At 41.4% G+C, this 20363-nt stretch overlaps 1 protein-coding gene across 2 annotated transcripts in view; it reads right to left on the bottom strand.

Moving 5' to 3' along the window:
* Window positions 1-10345: 10345 nt before the first annotated feature.
* The window catches only part of bbs9 (Bardet-Biedl syndrome 9), a 210753-nt gene continuing 200735 nt past the window's right edge, over window positions 10346-20363 (bottom strand). For both annotated transcript variants that reach the window (XM_084727530.1, XM_084727531.1), the window contains one exon: window positions 10346-11774. In XM_084727530.1, the coding sequence (XP_084583656.1) occupies window positions 11422-11774 (353 nt within the window). In that variant the 3' untranslated portion in view covers window positions 10346-11421. The remainder of the gene's footprint in view (window positions 11775-20363) is intronic.

The following is a 20363-nucleotide window of genomic DNA, read 5'->3' as shown; positions in this document are numbered from 1 at the left end:
AGAGGTTTATGGAGCTTTTTATGAACTATTTATGTACAAACAAACACCCTGGAAACACAGGAGTAAAAAGTCAAGTGTTTGATGTTGTATGTACTTCAGGATGTAAAGAAGTGAAGTCTTTCCGTGTCTCTTTCAGGGGGAGGAGACGCTTTTTTGTTAAAGAACAGCAGAACGAGTGTGAGAGGCCTGGGTTCTATCATGCTCCATACTCTACCGGTTTTACAAGCGTCTCACAGGGAAGTCGGGCTACGAGTTAATCTCTTGGCCTGTATCGCTGTTGTCGGACAGAAGCCACATATCTGCAGAGAGTCCGATTTTGAGGAAGGAAGAAAGGAGCTGCTTTTCTTACAGGTTTCAGGGGCCCAGAGGTCATGAAATTCACTCAGCACATAATTGACTTCGTAAACTCAAGCTCAAGTAAGAAGAAAAAGAGAAAAGCGGTCAAATTTTCACCATGATTGCAGCGGAGTTCAGTTTTCAGCTCCTTACCTGCTGATCTGGAACAGAACATGAGCGCACACACTCGAGACATCCTCCTCCTGCAGGCAGACTCACAACACAGGGTCAAAGAGAAAAGATGCTTTAAATGATTTAAAAAGATGCTTTAAAATAAACTTAACTCATCTGCTTCAATGTGGATTATGACACTAGACATTTATCTGTTTATGCTCAAGTGACAGTCAAGTTAAATGACTGCAGTAACAAAACATCAGTTAGTTTAGTCTGGACTGGAGGAAATAGAGATTTGTGGAAATTATGGTGCAGACACCCGTGCTCGCTTCCTGATTGAGTCTCATCAGTGACTATGTGTCCTTCACTGAGTCGTCACACTCCTAATGTTACTGGTTTCCATAAGAAAACAAACAACATCCGCCTTGACTATCAACGGTTGAACATGGATGTTCAGTGTTGCTCACCTTGTTTGTGTGTTTTACTTTCAGTAACAGTTCGACCTTGTTGTCGGCCCGAGTGAAGAAGTCTCTGCTTTTACATTTTAACATTGCTGCTCTTCATTCGCAGCATTTTCTGCACCTGAACAACCAATCACAGGGTAGACGATCTGCTTCTTTTTTTACACCTGCACATGCATGCCCAGTGCACATGAATGGTCATGTGACGTGCATTTTCAGGTGTGTTCATACAGAGATTATAACTGAAACAGTGCTAGAATGCTTGTGTGGGCGGCAATAATTTTCGTTTTAAGAAGTGGACGTTGCCTCATGTGGGGGTGCTGGGGTGGTAAAAACAATCGAGCAGGGGAATCGTCCCAGTGGAAGGATGTAAAGTGGTCAGTACGATCCATCAGAGCTGCTTGTCAGACGGCCGAAGAGCTTCAAAAACCTCCTCCTCCCTTCACTGCCTTTCTTACTTCAGATAAGAGTCTGAGCATTTCTGTAGTTTTCCGCTGTGTGAAAGTGAGAAAAGAGCAAAGGTCTGAACTTCCCTCTCTAGCTAACTCTTTGTGTCAGCTTGAGTGCGCACAATTTAGACGATACTGAGACCTTTCCTGTGAAGTGCTTCTTTTCCACTGTTAAATGCTGTGTTACCTGGTTAAGAGGTGTTTCTGACCTGCAAGCAGTTTGGAGTTTAAACTTTAACATTCTCTAGTTACTGTGCAAATGTATTTTAGAATACTAGAATTTAAAGACACTGTCCCTGAACGTAATCAAGATTTTTTTTAAAAATATTATATGAATACAATATTGAAGTTTACAGCTATCTTGAGGTTTCCATTTAAAGATTTTAGGAAATGAGAACACATATTCCTTTATTTTTCTACTATATCTGTGTGGTGGACATTTTAGTGTCTCTGACATTGGAGCAGACTGACTTCAAGTTTGTGGCAATGTCTTTGGCAGTTTTTAATCTCTGATAACCACAGTTTATGAAAACAAATTGATCCAGGTGTATAACTGACCAACAGAAAATATCTAGTTGTGTTGTTCAGGGAATCTTATGATATCATACTTACTTTTATGGCAAATCTATTGAATAGATTTAATTTAATTAAATCTATCAATAAAGATACATAAAAAATAAAATAATAAATGTATTTTGTGGTAAATTTCCCAATTAATGACCACATAATAACCTGTAATGTTCTTCATGAAACAGAAATGGATGGTATGGATATGAAGTCAGCAGTGGAGGAGAAAATATTATTTACAATGTCATTTCTATCTTTCCACATAGAAGAGATAAAATGTTGCAACATCATGTTGGGAAACAAAAACATGATGATGTAGCTGCGTTGCCAAGGAGACAAAATATAATTTCTGGTAATTTTCCCCTGGGATCAAAACATGGGATCAGTATTGTTCACACAAAAAAGAAATCCGAGCCACTTAAGTTCCCCGTGGCGGAGGTGAAACGTTGCTGACGCTGCAGCGAGAGTAAAATGATGCGGCAATTATCTAATCCAGTTTGTTTACGCCTTAAACCCCCGAGAGACAGAAATAAAACCCACACTGAGCCTGCTGCTCCTCAGCGTCTAAATCCAAACGCCGCTGTTATAACACTCCGTCCCAAACTGCTGCGGCCCGGTAACACTTTGATTTTTGAAGTATTGTCGTTTGATGTTTTTAAATGTTGGGTGTGTGCAGCCGTGTTCAGTGGTTCCTCACATCAGAGCTGGTTTACTGGGCCGAGGCGAGAACGAGGGGAGACGTTACTGAAGAGGGAAAAACAAAAATCTGGAAGAGTGTTTAGAGTCACAAATACAAAACACAAACCAGAGAACAAGGGAGGAAGAAAGTAGAAGAAAAGCTGATGAAAGATTGAAAGAGAAACAGATGGATGGAGGAGAAATGTTCACTGGAAGAGTCTGCGTTGTCGCTCTGTTGTGGTTCAGATGTCCATCAGCAGATCAGCTCGTTCACATTCCCAACTCATTAAATATGGAGGTTTTGTCACTGCCCCTTGCTGACACATGCATGGTACCCATTACTGCCCGACGTTTGCCGAACTTGTTGGTTGTTGGTTCGGCGCCCATGTTAACAGATCAGAGCAGCCGCAGGGCCCGTGTGAGCAGCAACGCTCATGTGTGGCTGCGTGTCTACCACGCTTCAAGAGATCCAGAGTCTCACCTATGTTTTCTGTGTGACGTGCAAGGTTCTTGGCAAAACTACACGGTGAGGATGATCTGCTGACAGTCATATCAACATCATAACAGCAATATGACACTTCTCACTACAGCTTCACTGTCTGTATCTGTAGAATATGTCACAGACATGGAAAAACAGGATGCAGGGCTGTGTTTTTCCAGTGCACTCTGTCTTTTTCTTTCTCTCTTTTTTCTCTGTCTCTTTGAACAAGGGGCAAAAAAAATCTGACTGCTTTCTGAATACAGCTCTTTTCTTTTCTTCCAGACTCTTCTGCAAACTTAGTATAAAAAGATAATGAAGGCAGAAGGTTTTTCTTTAAGAACGATTGTGGTGATTTGGCTGCAGCAAAACCATATAAATAGTTTTTTTCTAGATCTAGGTACCAAAACAGTTGAATGCAGGTATCATTTGACTGGAGAAGTTTCTACACTACTTGGTACTGGGTTAGTTCAATCGATACCTTAAAGGTATTGAGTACAGACAACCTGCCCCAGCTGGCAGAAGCAGCTCCGCAACAGAGACACCGTCTCTGTGAACAACACAAGCGCACAAACTGCACCAGTTCAGCGAGTTAGCTGTCGTTCACAGGTACATCCAGGCCGTGTTGGTCGAGCGTTAGCAGCTGAAAGACACGCCTTGGACTTTCAACCGACTTCAGTATAAACAAATCTGTGGCTGTATGAGATGCACTGGGCTTTTGACATAGTATTATGTGAGAGGACAGAGGACTTTCAGCCAGGAAACCAAGGTTTATTTCCCATGTGAAAACCAAAATATTACTTGAAGTTTAAAGGGTCATAATGTTACGTGTGACATGTGACTTGCATCACGCGGCTTTTATCCTGCGAGTCCCTTCTGTAACATCACGTAATGTACTTATTATAACCCCATACTTATCCTAAACCTAACCAAGTAGTTTTGTTGCCTTAACCTACACAAACTACAACAATTTCACAAGATTAACCTTCTGTTAAAAAATCTTTCTGGTAGAGTCTGATCCTGTGTGTGTGCCTGTATGAGACACAGAGGGCTGGTGACAAAACGTCGGTATTTGACAACCTGGGATAAGAAAGGCTTGGGCAGAGAGGCTCTCAGAGGCAGAGCGTCTTCAAGATGTCAGACACACTTTTGTGTTTAACCAGCATATTATATAACCTTTATTTCATCATGTAATCGCTCTTTTGCAAGAGAGGATCTGGATCTTCATCCTGCAGGAGTTTCAGCCACTCCTCTCGTCTCTCCCTTCTGTGTGAATGGTGTGTTTGAGTTTTGTCTCTCATATGTTTGTCTGATCTGTCCTTTCTTCGGGTCTACATGGTGGACAGGAAGCTTGTCAGGTCTGTTTGGCGACACTTACAAGTCATCCTGATTGTCCATGTTGTAATGTTGTTGTTTTGATCTCTTCTGTACACGAAATCTGTTGCATATCCATCTTCTCAAACACAGCAGCTCGGTCAGTGCTCCTTAGATTCAAACTATGAAACTGTAGGTACCCCTCTATCATTATATTTTTGAGGGGTGTTTATACCTTTATGTGATGGGACAGCTGAAGTGAGGACAGGAGAAGGGGAAAGAGAGAATGGGGGGGTTGACATGCAGCAAAGCGCCACAGGTGGAAGTTTAACTCACTCAACACTGACTTCTAACTTACGTGAGATACACAAATTACATTATGTCTATTAACTTAGTGGTTTCCAAACTTTTTCTGGCACGCTCCCCTTCACCAGCCAGAGAGTTGGAGAGCTGTTGCATAAACTGTTGCCACAATCTCCCCAGCTGTGCTTGTTAGGAGACGTGTCTCTTCTACCACCACGTGTATTCAAACAAAAAATGTGAACTTGCACTGGCAGGATTTATTGGTGCTTCAAGCGCCATTTGCCTGTTTCTGATGGATGGTTAAAGCAAGTTAATAGCAAGGTCTGATACTTATCCAGGGAAGCTTTATGAAGTCTGGTCTAATTATTTAATGTACATAAAAGAAAGAAACATGACAGATTGAAAATATTCCTACCGTTTCATCTGTAAATGCAATTCTTTTTTTGTTGACTTACTGTAGTATGTTGTATTATGCTGCACTGCATTATAAAATGGAAAAGTCATGATAGCATCAGCAAACTCTGGTTTGTTTATTTCCCTTACATAAATTATATTCATGTAACTACGCCCCCCCACCCCCACCCTGCAGTGGCTCTACGCCCCCCAGTTTGGGAACCACTGCATACACTTACCCTAATTGAGGGTCTAAGGATAGAGGGTGTCTTGTGCTTTAAAGGTTTAAAGACTCTTAAGGCAAATTTTTGATTTGTGATACTGGGTTGGATCAGTGGTTTTAAAACTTTTTCGCTCATGCCTTCCTTTACAAGCCAAAAAGAACACTGGGAAAACTACTGATTGTGCAAGCCAAGTTGAATTTTTATTGAAATAAACAAATGATTTGGGTGGAGCATACGCCCCACGTACTAAATGTCCATGTGTTCGATTCCAGACCTTTGCAGACCTTTGCAGCATGTTGTACCCTTTCCCGTCCTTACTTCAGCTGTCTCCATCAAATAAAGGCATGAAAATCCCCCCAAATATACTTAAAATAAAAAAAGAAATAATCCAGGTTATCAGGATTATGTCAGAGCACGTTTGTTTGCTTTTATCACCACGTGAATCATGTGCGTGTAACTTTATTTCCTCTCAATATTCTTTCCCTTGGCCATCCATGTCCTTCCTTCAGTGGCTCTTTGCCCACCAGTTTGAGAACCACTGCGACAGACACAAACCGACTTGACTTCACTGAACTGTGATTGATGCTCATTAATGTGGTAACAGATACTTTGTGGCTGTGCTCCTACTACTTGTTTTAATTACTGTACGCAGCTGGTGTTTTCTCTTTATCCGCATTATGTTTTAGAGCAAAGGGAAAACCGTGGCATCCAAAACTGGTGGTTGTGTAACACGCAAAGTTTGTGTTTGACCAATCAGAGATGTTTATTATTCTAAACAAACATTCAAAACAAAATTCCAGCATCGTGGCACTTGGACGTAGGGACATTTTTTCATGGTTGGAAATATGGCCAAAGAAATTAAAGTTGCAACCAATACGTTTCTTTGGTGGGCAAAGGGGGGCAGACTTCTTTAGCTCTTGAGAAACGCTCCCGTGGTTGGGGAAGTGTGGGGGTGGGGGCATATTCAAATGTTTAAAAAGAAATGACAAAGAGAGGCGGATGATTTTGTGAGGGTTGAGAGATGAAGGGATGGAGCGATCGGAAGAGAGAGACTGATTACGATATTGAAAAAAGAATGAGGGCATGGACTATTTGTATTAGAATACAGATGGGGGAAAGTGTGTGATGAAGAAGAAAAGAAAGAGAAACAAAATAATGGAAAAAACAGAACAAGAAATGATTTAAAGCCTCGAAAAGAGATGGGAAAGAGCACAAAGTGACGAAAGAAGGTGATTTTTTTCTGTGAGATGTGTCGACAGATGAGGGACAAGTGAGAAAGATGACTGATGTGAAATTTCAAAATATAGAGATGAAGGCAAAGATAACGCAGAGGGGAATAAGTAGACCTGAGGTTTGATGTATGAAACGGGGAGGAGGATAAAAACAGATACGAGCTGAGAGAGTGCAATGAAAATATTTGACTGATTGAGAAAGAGAAACAGAGAAATTGAGAGAGGAGCGTTTTTGCGGGAGTGTAACTGTATCTGCAGCGCTCCTGCATCTACACACACTGAGAGCTGCTGCCAAATTAAACAGCAGCGGCTCCGCTTCAGCACCGTTACCCAATCTGCAGCTGACCTCGCCTCCAGAGCCCCGAAGAAAAGAAAAGAAATAACAAAAACAATCGCTTCAAAAGCCATCAGACTGAGTCCTGTTCATCAACTCGACAAGTGGTAGGCTGATTTCTGCACTTTGTCTGTGGCTCTCCGGGGAAACACAGAAAAGTGTAAGAAGTGCTAGGTTCAAGAGACAATGGAGAGTTGGAAATTTAGACTTTCAGAGAGGGAAATATGTTCTTTGTTTTTGATTTTCATCGGTTATTGGACTCACAAGTTGATATTTGGGAACATGGCGTTCACTGAAAAAGCCAGATGGTTAAAAAAAAATCAGAAAACAGCCACATGAACGTGTTGGGAGGACTGAGATGGACAGTGAATCTGGCACACAATAACATCTAATCGCATTGTGAAAGAGAGCTTACAGAGACACAGCCAAAGAGAAGGCCTAAAGAACAAAAATTGCAAAAGAAGTTTTATGATGAGCCACGTTAACATCGGTGAGGAGGACCTCAGAGGGTTGAAAGGCGTGAAGGTGGATGGTGAGGATGATCTTTTTCTGCTTGACAGGTGGGTAATATTAGTTGGTCAGTGTTGTTTAGTCCTTTTTGCTAATGTTTGCGTGTCATTTAATATACTTACCCGTGAACATTTTGAGCACTGTCTAGTTTGCAGAGATGTGCTCTTGTTGTAATGTTAGCCACAGTAGCAGCAGAGCTGTGAGTACGGCTGTGTAAAGTTGGTGTGCTGACTCTGGGAAACCGCCTCTTCCTCTCTGCAAGTTAGCTTCACAGCAGCATCTGTAGCGACACTTTGCTAGCTAACATTAGTCACATAACTGTGTCCCTGTGTCAGTGTTGGCTCTGTTTGTCCATATAATGTTAGTGAATGGTTTTACGTCAATGAATACTTAAAAAAAAACACTTTGCTAGCAGTTGGGATTATCTGGATGGATGCTTCATTCTTCCCCCACCATTGACGATATATCCTGTCATTTCAGCAACAATGCTTCCCAAGATATCTCGTCGATTGTTGTTTTCACCACGAGGCAGTAGGGGATACCGTGATTCATCATCTGACAGAAATCTGTCACCCAGGATAAATGGATAAAATCTATATTGCACAGCAACATGAGCAATGTCCCTAACTATAGACATCATTTAGAACACAGGTAAAATATCAGGTTCAGAATTTACCCACATAGCTTGAAATCTGTCACAATCATGATCTACTTACAGCTTCGGTGTCGGTGCAGATGGAAGACAATCCAGTGGCGCCAGACTCTGAGGGAAGAAAAACTGTTCAAAGTTCATTTAAATCAAGGAACTTCAGCTGGCAGATGAGATCTCCTGGTGAGGATCAGCAGGTTATTTGTCCTGTAGATGTTTGAATAATAATGAAACAAGAGAATTCAGATGAAAATGACATTCCCATGATTCCCATCCAGACAAGCAGATCAAACAGCAGCATCTTCCAAACAACTGTTACAATAAACAAAATGGCAAGAAAGCACAAATTGAAGACTTTGATTACTCACAGTAGATTACTTTTATTACTAAATATTTCATAAATAAGGTTCATTTCATTCTCAAACTCCTTAGTTGGTGATCCTCTTCAGGCTGCATGTTAAAACAGCAGAAATGCAGAACATCTTTTGGAATGAAACGTTGCTATAAAAGCAGACTCAGAGCAAAAGTCTGGTACATCTGAACAGCTAATACAACAGTGCAAAACATACTCTATTTTACAAACATTCAAGGTATTCTGAGACAGTAACGTGTAGTTAGGACTTTGTGTCCAATGGGAACATCTGTAACATCACCGACTTTTCTAACTATCTTCCATGGCAAGGATGAGCTGATGCTTCTCAAGTTTATATGAACTAAATAAAACATATATCCAAATATTTAAAATTTAAACACCCTAAAAAAATACAACCAGTCTAGATTTGTTTTTTGATCAGTCAAATAACAACAAGAGAAGCCATGATCAGCGCTTCCCAGTGGACAGAAGGCCTGAACCTGAACATACAGACATGGTACAGAGCTGTTGGGATTGTCATTTGTTAGGCTGGCACAGCATCTACGGCTGAAGACTATAAGTTTCCAGTCCGGCTGAAATTCAGCTCAAAGCTCCTAAACTGTGTTTGTGTGTGTGTGTGAGTGTGTGTGTGTGTGAGAGAGAGTGTTTGTCCAAAGCCTTACGTTTCTACAATGACAAAGAAAAACATTCTTTTAAACTTGTAACTCAATATCTCCAACTCCAACAGCGTCCAATCTGTAAAACTGTCAAACAAGTGTCATTTTGTTCAGTTTTAACAAACAGTGGTGACTTCATCTTGGAAGAAAACTCCTCAAATGGCTTTTTTGTGTGTTTTTTATAGCATGAAATGAAGTCCAGACAGAATCCCATCCCCAGCTGTTTCAATTTAAAGCTGCTGATAAATTTTCAAGTTTACCGATCAAGTTTTTCGAACATTCTACATATAAACTCCGCTGTAAATCTGATCAAGAGGCCAGTAATACACAAAACTCGTTTCTTTATCAACAAGTAAAAAATCTATGAAGATAATCAAACAATTATTTGTCTTGTTATTTATCAATATTCTTTTTTGGGTGCCTTACACTCCCCTCTACTGGTATCTAACCATGCAGATAGTTTTGGTTTTGGTCTCTCATTTTTCTGCCTCCACCCAAATACTTTAACATGACTTTTTGTCAAATTTTAAATGTTATCTTGAAAAGTTCTTTGCCTAAATAAAACTATAATTAGTCAAATTTATATTTAAATATGTAAATAGATGATCAAAGAATGACTAGAAACATGATCATATGTTTGATGCCAACTTTCGTATTTGACAGTTTTCAATAATTGATACCTCACTACAGTGATTGACCACTGGCGGTCTGCAGGTCACATCCTGGCCAATATTACAATATTTATATATTTGCAGTATTAATTAGGTGTCTGTGGTGACATTTGTGGAAAAAAGTCTGAACTAAACTTCACATGAAAAGCTTTAAACTGGCAAAACACACGTTGAATTTCATTATGAAGCAGTTAGAGGACATGCAGAATGTTTGTCAGTGAGTTTAGCACCGAGTGAGCTTAACATTAACTTTGTACGAAATTGAAAACATTGAGCAATATTGGACTAATTAGGCCTATTTTTTGTATTAGAAAGTCTGGCTCTCATAATGTCTGCTTAGAATAACTCTGGCCCTTGGACAAATGTTGCTGATGGCGCCTGTCCTACTCAGAATGTGCACAAACCAAACAAAAATCTGCATGGCTAGACACGGCCTTATGTAAGAAAATATGTTCCTGTGCTGTAATTTGAGTGAACTGATCTTATAACATCATTTAGTCCCTCATGATGTTTATTCTTATATCTACACCTACATTTATTTGCTGCTGAAAGACTAGTAATGGTCATCTTATGCTAACATATGTAGGTGGTTAAATATGCTACTCGTGTTACGGACGACACAGTGTTTTAGAGTGGATATAATATCTGGCCTCCCGTTCATAATGCTCTTGAAGATGAGCAGAAAAAAACCTCGGGTGTTAAACTGGCCCTGCAGCCTCGTCTCCCCTGCTGATTGCCACCCTGCTTTTTCCAGAAACGCCCTGTTGGTTTCCACCGTACAAAAACAGTCTCAGGTTCGACCCCGCAGCACCAAGTATGCGTCCATCAGCAGCCGCGTGTCCTTGAGAGTCCCAGATTTAAAAAACAAAACCGACTGGAAGAGGTCAAAGGGGGTGGTGGTGGTGGCGGCGGCGGCGGCAGTAGGATGTGGCCTTGATTTACCCGGAAGCAGCGGGGCCGCTGGACACGGCGGGCGATTTATTCTTAGCGGCGAGGCGGGGGAGGCTCCGGCGAGGCCCGGTGCCACGCGAGGGGGCGAGAGGGCGGGTCCCACGTCACATCCAGAAGTGTGCGTGGGCGGGGGGTGGTTTGGGGCCTGACTGGGATTAGGGAGGCGAAGGGCTGTGGGTTCAAGTGCAGCTGAGGCTAGACGAAGAAGACGAGGAGGAGGAAGGAAGGAAGGAGAGAGTCAGCGAAATGTCTGAGGAGAGGAGGAGGAGGATTTCGCCTTCTTCCGCGATCTCCCTGGGCTCAGACCTCACTATGGCTGCCCAGCTTGCACACACACACACACCAAAACTACTAGATGTGGTGTGGTTCAGCAGCAGCAGCCCAGAGACACACACTGCATGTGTGTGTGTGTGTGTGTGTGTGGAGGATCAGCTATTACTAGACGATGTATATATGCATCTGAGAGGAAATTGCTTTGCTACCTAGATATATGGCCTTGAATGAGTATATTTACATGTAAATATATATTTAGACTGCATATGTGAATGTGTATGTGTGTGGTTGAGAGATATGTAGTCTTGTATATGTTTACATGGAAACTGTATATACATACATGTATATTTATATGGCGTGTATACTGTGTGTGTATGATGTTTAGACATGTATCTCGTGTTTTGTTTATGTTTACGTCTGGATGCATATCATGTGAGCTTATTGCACTGCTCCTGTCAGCCCTCTCCAGCCTCTGGCTCCTTCTTCTTCTCTTTCACTTTCACAGATGACTTTTTGGACACTTTCTTGTCCCCAGACTCCTTGCTGGCCTCCTTCCCTTCTTTGTCCTTGTCCTTCTCCTTCTTCTCCTTTGAAGACTCCTTCTTCTCCTTTGAGGAGGACGAGGACTCCTTCTTCTTTGCTTCCTCCTTTGGCTCTTTGGCCTCTTTGCTTGAATCCTTTTTCGACTCCTTCTTCTCCTTCGATGACTCCTTCTTCTCCTTTTTCACCTCCTTGACTGGCTCCTCAGCACCTCCCGCTTCCTCTTTCACGGAGGACTCTGATGTCTCCTTGGAAACCTCCTTCTTCTCTGAAAGACAAAAGAGAAAAAGGAAATCATTGACGTGCACAAGTCTACTTGCACCCGTCATATGTTGTGGACAGAACAGCTCAAAGTCTCAGTTGATTTAGTCTTGTACAGCCTGACCTATCTACCTTTGTTTCAGCGCTACAGAAAGGTCTGGCTGAACCCATTATCATTCTGGGGTAAGGAAAAAAAACATAATTGTCCTGGGTGGCACAAAGCCCAGAATGCTGCGACGTGCAATATAGCGTCACGGGGAACCTCTTTTGGTGGAACATTTGCATGTGGGGAGGTGAGCACTGGTATTAACATGGCTAAATCCCAGCAAAAGAAAAGGTACCAGCTGGTAGTTTGCTCACGTACACACCAATAGAGACCAGCTTCAGGTAATCTGCCATTTTTGGAGCGTTTGTTGCCCACTCAGAGATTGTTGTTGCTGTTTCACATAGCGACAGGGACTTTGAAAATGCTAACATGCAGATAGTGGGAGGTAAGGAGAATACTGACTAAAATAGTTGCCAAATGGCAGCTTATTCCAACAGCTTACTTTCTGTGAGTCAGACTACAGTACAGCTGCTTGTTTTAAGTGGAGCAAAACACAATTTAATTGTCTCATGTTTTCTCTTTCTGCTGTCAGACAAGAGAATGAGCAGAAATTATTATATTCTATATTTGTATGTTGCTGAGTGTATATCTGTATGCTTTTGTGTTGTACTGGCCTCTGGGACAATAAATCTAACTCTAAATCTAGTGATTTGCTTTTACACTGTGACATCAAATTAGATCAAATCACTATTTTATAATCAGGAAGTCCCTCGACAAATTAAAGATTAATACAGGCTAATTATAACCCCTGCGCTGGGTGACTGGTTTCATATATAGGCATTCAAAATAAAGGAAGCAAATATTAATCATAGTTTTCAAAAAGATTAGTTTCTTTCGTCCGTACTGAAGCACGAGGCTGAGTTTCTCAGATTTCTCACAATAGCTTCATTTTTAATGTTAAAATGTTCCAGTAAACAAAACATTAAAAAAAAATCTGCAGACTTTGTTCAGAAATGGTCTACAAACCATGTCTTGTGTTCATGCATATTTGTATAATTGGCACACAACACACAACTAATGTTTAGTTGTAAATAACCAGGTTAGAAACACAGATGACAGAAATATTTGTAGTTCTGCTACTTTAAGTAGTAAAGAGTCAAAACATGTCGGTGTTAAGCTGGTTAAATTCAGTTCTGTCCTCCATCTACACTAAGCTAATGTTTGTCTCACCCAAATATGTAGTTTTAGGAAAATTATCCCTGCAGTGAATCAATCTGAAAAAGTGCAGTTTCTCTGTGACTGACCATTTTAAATGTCAATACAGTTGATCACAAATGACGGCTGTTGTCATCAATTTGTATTTATGTTGTTGACCACGGTCACAGTGCTAATGAGCCACATGTTGTCTTCAGATGGGTCGTCGCATTGTAAATCAGTTCATCTGGACTGAGAATGAGGATTAACTGACGTTTGAACAGTCAGCTGTGTTTTCTTCTTGAACACACTGCAGCTCTCAGAAGTCTTTAGCATCAAGACAAATTGAGTGACAACAGCACCTGTTGCATGACAAAGGACCCCCACTTAACCAAAGTACCCCCCCCCCCCCCCCCCAACAAACACACACACACTGCCCACCCCGTCCCTGTCAAACACACACAGCCACACACACACACACACACTCTGCAGCTCCACCTCCTCCAGATTGGACTGGCTCTCTGATAAGATGATAACGGGCCCGTTGTCTGCCAACAATGAGACGCACTTCTTATCTCCATGAGAACGGAGAGGGTTTAGAGACTGGAGACTACAGCTTGGTATCTCACCGTGTGTGTGTGTGTGTGTGTGTGTGTGTGTGTGTGTGTGTGTGTGGAGACTGCAGCTCAGCCTCTTAAAATGTCTGCATGTGTTTATGTGTGTGGATGTATCTGCCTTTGCATGTATGTGGAGACTACAAACTGCTCGGTACAAGTGTGTGTGTGTTCACAGACTCCAGAGAGGAGCTCTAATCAGACGGCTCATCGTCTACAGAGACTCGGGTAGAGAGCGTGTGTGTGTGTGTGTGTGTGTGTGTGTGTCTGTGTGTGTGTGTGTGTGTGTGTGTGTGTGTGTGTGTGTGTGTGTGTGTGTGTGTGTGTGTGTGGCAGGCAGACGGGTGCCATAAACTGCCCTACAGTATGTAACTCACAGAAAAAGGCTGGAAATGTCGTTTTTGTAAAGAAGTTTAGACATGTTTGTTTCTGCTGATCAAGGAATATTTAGAATTTGTTTTGACATGTGGTCTGAACTCAAATCTATGGAAAAGTATCGAGGCCAGACGTGGAAAAAACTTAGTGGAGGAAGATTTTTTTTTTTTCATTTTGAATTTCGAGAATAAAGTCAAAATGGTGAGAATAAATTTGAAATACCATTTTTATTGTCATTTTGAAATGTTTTTGCAAATGCACAATAATAAATATTCATTATCTAGTTATTTTTTTTTCTTCTTTCTGGCACTAGTGATGAAAGTTTGACTTTATTCTTGACATTTTGACTTTTTTTTTTAACTGTTTTTGTGAATTTAAAAAGAACAAAAAAATCTTCCTCAGGTTTATTTTCCTGTGCCTGGCACTAATACTGAAAGTTTGACTTTCCTCTCAACATTTCGGTTTTATTCTTAAAATGCAAAATAAAAAATATCCTTCCTCCTCTGATTTATTTTTCTTCGGCCTGGTCCTGATACGTTTCCATAACAATCAAATACATTTCAAAAGAAAAATGGGAATTGTTACAATTCAATAATTTACTGAATGATTATAATAAATAGTTTTCTGTTTGAAGTGTTATATTTATGTTGAAATGTGTGCTAAAATACCATTTTAAATAAAAGATTGTCATGCTGCAGAGATGTTCTGGCACAAAAAATCTCATCATGATCATTTTCATATATTTTTTAATAGAAATGAGAATAATGATGTAAAATGATCCTTCCCTCAGATGCTTTTTAAAACATATCTAAGTGCGATAGTTAGATATGTTTTAAAAATCATTCCGCCCTAATTCACAGCTGATATTTAATGTCCTTTCTACGCCTGTTCACACAGGATGGACAGTGAAAACAAACATGGAGGGCAATTATACATCAACTGACATGTACAAGTTGAATTCGTGGTGTGGAGCTATTTTCAGTTTCACAGTTTAACAGACAGTTTAATAGACACTAAGTGAGGAGGGCTCATTAAATGGATTGTTTTTCCGCTTATGGGCACTTGTCTGCCGACCCATCCCCTACACACCCGACCAGGGGCAAATAACTCCAAATGACCACAAAACCTCAAAATTACAACAGTAAATATAAGAATAAGGTTCATACAAACATGAAGACACTCACTCCGTCTCCAGGAGACACAGGCAGACTGCACACAAGAACACTCGCACAGAACAAGTGAGAACAAACCCATTTACGAGCCCAAGCACACCAATAGGACACCACAAATTGTGTAAAAAGTTGTTGTGTAAAAAGTGCAAATTTACACATTGACATGCAAATGCTTGTTGACCTCAGAACTTTTACAGACAGACATGAAAGAAACGCTGGCTGAGGGAGCGTCTGTATCTAAGCAGTAAAAAAAAAAACTGAGAGCCACAAAGAAACTGTGTGTCTGTGTGTAAAACTGAAGATATGTTCATGTCTGAGTCCTCGTGTGCTCTGATGTGTGTGTGTTTAATTACTGTGTATGAGTGAGTTAATCCTGTAGAGACAGTCTGATCCGGACTGGACGCTAACTGTCTGGTCACCACCAAACACACACACACACACACACACACACACACACACACACACACACACACACACACAGCAGCTGAGCTAACAGATACCAGGAGACTGTGTGTGTGTGTGTGTGTGTGTGTGTGTGTGTGTGTGGTTTTATGCATGTACACATGTCTTAAACGTCATTGATTTCATCTGATGATTAAAAATATTGAAAAACTCTCCACAGTAAAAGTTACAGTCAAAGAGGATAAAAACCAGAGATGCATGATCAATATCATCAGGAAACTTATATTATTATTTATTATTTAAATAATGAAATTGGAGCCAATAAATATTAGCTATAATAATATCTGAAATTAAAGGGACAGTACACCTAGTTCACCAGACTTGGACTACACCTGGCGAGCAGTATGGAGGCATTTTATGTTTTTATTCTGTTGTTTTTTGTTTTTTTTCCATCTGAAAACTGGTCACTTCCATTGTTTGGGAGAATCTGCAGCACTATTTTCAGTATAAGTGGGTTGATCATCACTGTTAATGTGAGTTCAACCTGAAACTGATCCTGGTAGCAATCAGGTCATTTTGGCAGGTTAAAAATCAGTATGAGGCAAAGGTCACACCGTGCTCTGCTTGGTGTCAAAGGTCTGCGGTCCCCACGTCTTTCGCTTATTTTCACAGCTCAAATACAACATAAGAGTGAACTACAGCAGGTTAGGGGTCATGGGACTGCTGCCTTGCATTTTTGAGAATTTAACTATATTTTTTAAATTAGTAAATAAAATCAATTATGCACGACCACAGAGGCCAGTCTTTAACACACAAAGCAGAGATCTTAGAGACAGAACCTCAGCAGTTAAAACCAAATCTATTTTTTTGGAGGGGTGGGGGTATCCTTAAATATTTCTGTTTTGATGATATTGTAATGTAAAGTACACTGAGTCTGGGATAATGAGTCATCAGTGCAGGAGATCTCTGTTTTTCCATGAGTCTTTTTTACAAAAATACAGTTTTGTGTGCTAAATTTCAGCATGTATTTTTATGCCAACTTAAATACGATGCAGTGGGCCTTACCTGCTGCTGGCAGATGAACAGTAGAGTCTGATCGATACTGAATTTTTCAGCAAAACGTAAAATAATCACAGCAATTAATTTAACAGAGGAAGGCAACAGTGAGACGGTGAAAAAAGTAAAAATAGTCAAGTCAATAAAATGTATTTATATAGCTCTGGATCCTAAGCTTGTATCTTTAAGGGCTTTACAATTTGTATAACACAGAAGACTCTCTATCATCAGAACCTTGAAAAAAACATATAGTAAAAGCTGTGTTGTTTTTGCTTTTGTTGTAGTTTTGTGGTGCTGAATGGACAGCTCCTGTAAAGTTGACTTCACATGCATCTTCTAATTTGCTGCAGTTTTCTTAGCCATTGTTGCTGGAGCAGTTTTCATTGTCACAGTTCTTTATCTTTTTCTCAGATGTTAATTTTAGAAGAGCAGATGCTCCTTTTGGCGCTCTCTGCTGCTCTCTTTCTCCGTGGTGTTTGAATGGCCTTCATTGTTATTGGCGCATCTGTTAATGTGTGCTTTGATTTCACTGATGTCAGTGCTTTTGTAGTCAGAGGTTTAGTTTCTTGGAGCAGTAGATCTTTCTAAGATGTTGATGAAAAGGAAGCGAATACGAGGTCTGATGGGAACGATGCAGGACGTTCTCATGTAGGACCTAAGTGGCATAACACTCCTATAAAAACAGAATGATTTGTGAAACTTTCCCTTCACTTAGATGCTGAGACCATTTTTCAGCTCCCAGGGAAGCTACCGTCCCCTCCTAGGTTTTCTTTTTTCACTCTCAGCAGGAAATATACGAGTGTGTGAGAGCAGGGTCCTCGGGGGAGCGGTAGCAAGGGGTCGATAAACATTGACGTTGTAAGACAAGATGGCAGCTTCCCTCCTGTATGGAAATCTGGAGGGGTCAGGTCACATCTTGTCAGTCTGCTACTTCAACAAACTAACAAAGTGGAAGTCTGTAGACTAAACAGAGTAGAGGCCGGTGCTCCACGTCGCTCAGAGCGGCCGGGAATGAAGTGACGTTAAACCCTTTTCACATGGGACTGGAGCTACCTGGAAACGTCTGGTGGTTTTCATCAGGATTACCACAGTCTGCAGCCATTTTAATCCCATGTGAATCTGCTGCAGCCGCGTCTGGATGGGATCAGTTTGACAGGAAAACGTGGGTAATGTAGTTCCTGACGTTGCACATCATTGACTTCAGTGAACGATCCTTAAGGGAATAAATCTATTATAATATTGTTCTCCCAAATTACTGAGGAGGTGTTTCATTTTCAAGAACAACTTTTCAGCACGGAAAAAAAAAATTGGCAAATCAGCCCATTCATGTAGAGGCTGCCGGGCCTAATGACACGACTGCCCTTGTGTGGTTTGTTAGTCGGTTCTATTTAACTGAGGGATTTGCTTGTACGTCTCCTCCAGCCTCAGTTTGGGTTTTCATGTTTCCATATTCCTTTGAGAACATTTTAATTTGGAGAGAGACGGTTTATTAGTCCATTGTGGAATCTTCACCTCAACCATGTGATTATTTTTTTGTCATGGAATCAGATTTTGTGTATACATGTTACTCAGGTTTGGGTTTGTGGTTGCCCGTTCAAATCCCCTGGTAAACTGCGGACGGGAAAAGTGAATGAGTAACGCTCCGTGAACACCCAGCTGGTGCAAGGGAGCTGCGCGGTTCCTCCTCCGGCAGAAGACTGTGGTTGTACTGGGCAGCTCCCAGTGTGAGGCTGGAAAAAAGCTGACTTTCTGTGGAGGATTGATTTGTTGTTTGAAGTTAATGCGTTGCCATTCTCCACACCCAACCCTGTCAAGTCAAAATTATGTTCATACTGTATATGGCCAGTAGGTAGTGCTTTTTGGTCGCTGGGCTCACACTGTGGAGAGCCGAAACAGAGACAGAGGCGGAAGGTATTACTTTGGTTTGCACTGGCATCCTTAAAGGACCAGTGTGGAGGATTCACACCTCACCTCACTCTCCACTTCAAAGGGTGTACTGATGGTGCACCCCCTTACTTAACCTGTCTGTCTCCCGCTCTTTCCTATTGTAGCAGAGAGAGTGCAGGAGCAGAGGGGTTGTTTAGCTGAATAGGCTAGTCTTCTCTCAGTCCATCCATCCATCCATTGTCTGTACTTGCTTATCCTGATGGGTTGCTGGGGGGCTGAAGCCTATCCCAGCTGACACTGGGTGAGAGGCGGGTTACACCCTGGACAAGTCAACAGTTTGTTGCAGGGACAGACAACCACTCAATGCTCACAATCACACCTAAGAGCAACTTAGAGTTATCAATTGACCTGCATGCTGCATGTCTTGTCATGGACTGTGGGAGGAAACTGGAGTACCTGGAGAGAACCCACACGGACACAAGGAGAACATGCAAACTCTGTGCAGAAACGCCCTGCCCCAGACACAAACTCTCCAGCCCCCCTGCTGGCTGGGGGACTGAGGACCACTGCACCACTGTCCTCAGTCATTGATCCTTTATCCTCCCATGGTAAAAATGTACAAATCGCCCACTGCATGCAGTATATAATATATAGTGCAGGATGTCTGTTCTTATTACTTTATTACATATATATGATGTCCCCCAGACATGTTTTCTAAATTACCAACCTGTCCTGGGACACTCTGCTTTCAACATATCAAAGCTCTTCATCTTTCAGTGGAGTTTAGAGGGTAACACTTGTTTGTTCCTCGTCGAACAAAAAGAAAAACCACAGCAACAAAAGTCAGCGTGTTGATTAGATAAGGAGAGCGACGCTATCTGTGCTGCGTTCAAAGCCCTTGTTCTGCCTGGATTCGTGTGTTAGCGGCGGATCACGGCGCTGCATTCATCTGCAGGCAGCCGTAGTCAAAATAGAGGCGGCCGCACAGATCGCCCGCATCCCGGCCAATCAGCATGCAGGAGACTGCAGCTGAAGCCGGCTTACTTTACAGAATCCACTCTGCAGAGAGTGTGTGTATGTGTGTGTGAGGGAAAGAGAATCTGCCAAGGACTGACTGATTGGATCTGTGGTGTAGTGTGTGTCTGAGTGTGTCTGTGAGTGTGTATGCCTACTGAGATTGTGTGTGTGTGTGTGTGTGTGTGTGTGTGTGTGTGTGTGTGTGTGTGTGTGTGTGTGTGTGTGTGTGTGTGTGTGTGTGTGTTCATGCGGTCCAGACGAGGCGGTCGGACAGGACACAACAGTATTATGTGAAGTCTAAAAACAAAGCTGTGTGGTCGACAGCGTGGGAAATGACAGTGTGTGTGACAGAGAAAAGAACACACACACATACAGAAACACAATAGCCATCAGACAGAAAAGACTTGAAGGTTGACTTTTTAAATTTGGTCATTTCAAAATGTTATCCATAATGAAGAAGAGAGCACAAGTTCATTACATTCACTACTAAGTAGCCCCACAATTGCATTAACATTGCCAATAAGCCTATACAATCAAAAACAGGCCGGTGAAAACCATGTGATACAGACAAAAACAAACAAAAAACCCAAACAACTCTGCAGCAGGCAAAGGTTTGGAGAGGTGAGCATGACCACTGACCAGAACGGTGCAGAATTACCTGCTACTGATAATGTATTAAAAACCGACAGTTAAAAAGTAACTAATAATCTGATTTTGCAAGGATACTTAAGTATTTTACTTGAGTATTTCTTAACACAATGTACCTGTACTGTACTGATTTTCAGTAGTCTTTCTGTTGTTCAGTGGCTTCATTTTGTAATCCAGATCTTAAA

Source organism: Lutjanus erythropterus, chromosome 9 (assembly GCF_056507025.1).
Source record: "Lutjanus erythropterus isolate fLutEry1 chromosome 9, fLutEry1.hap2, whole genome shotgun sequence".
Lineage (NCBI taxonomy): Eukaryota > Metazoa > Chordata > Actinopteri > Lutjaniformes > Lutjanidae > Lutjanus > Lutjanus erythropterus.
Note: the sequence above shows the minus strand (reverse complement) of the source record. Positions and strands in the feature narration are given on the sequence as shown.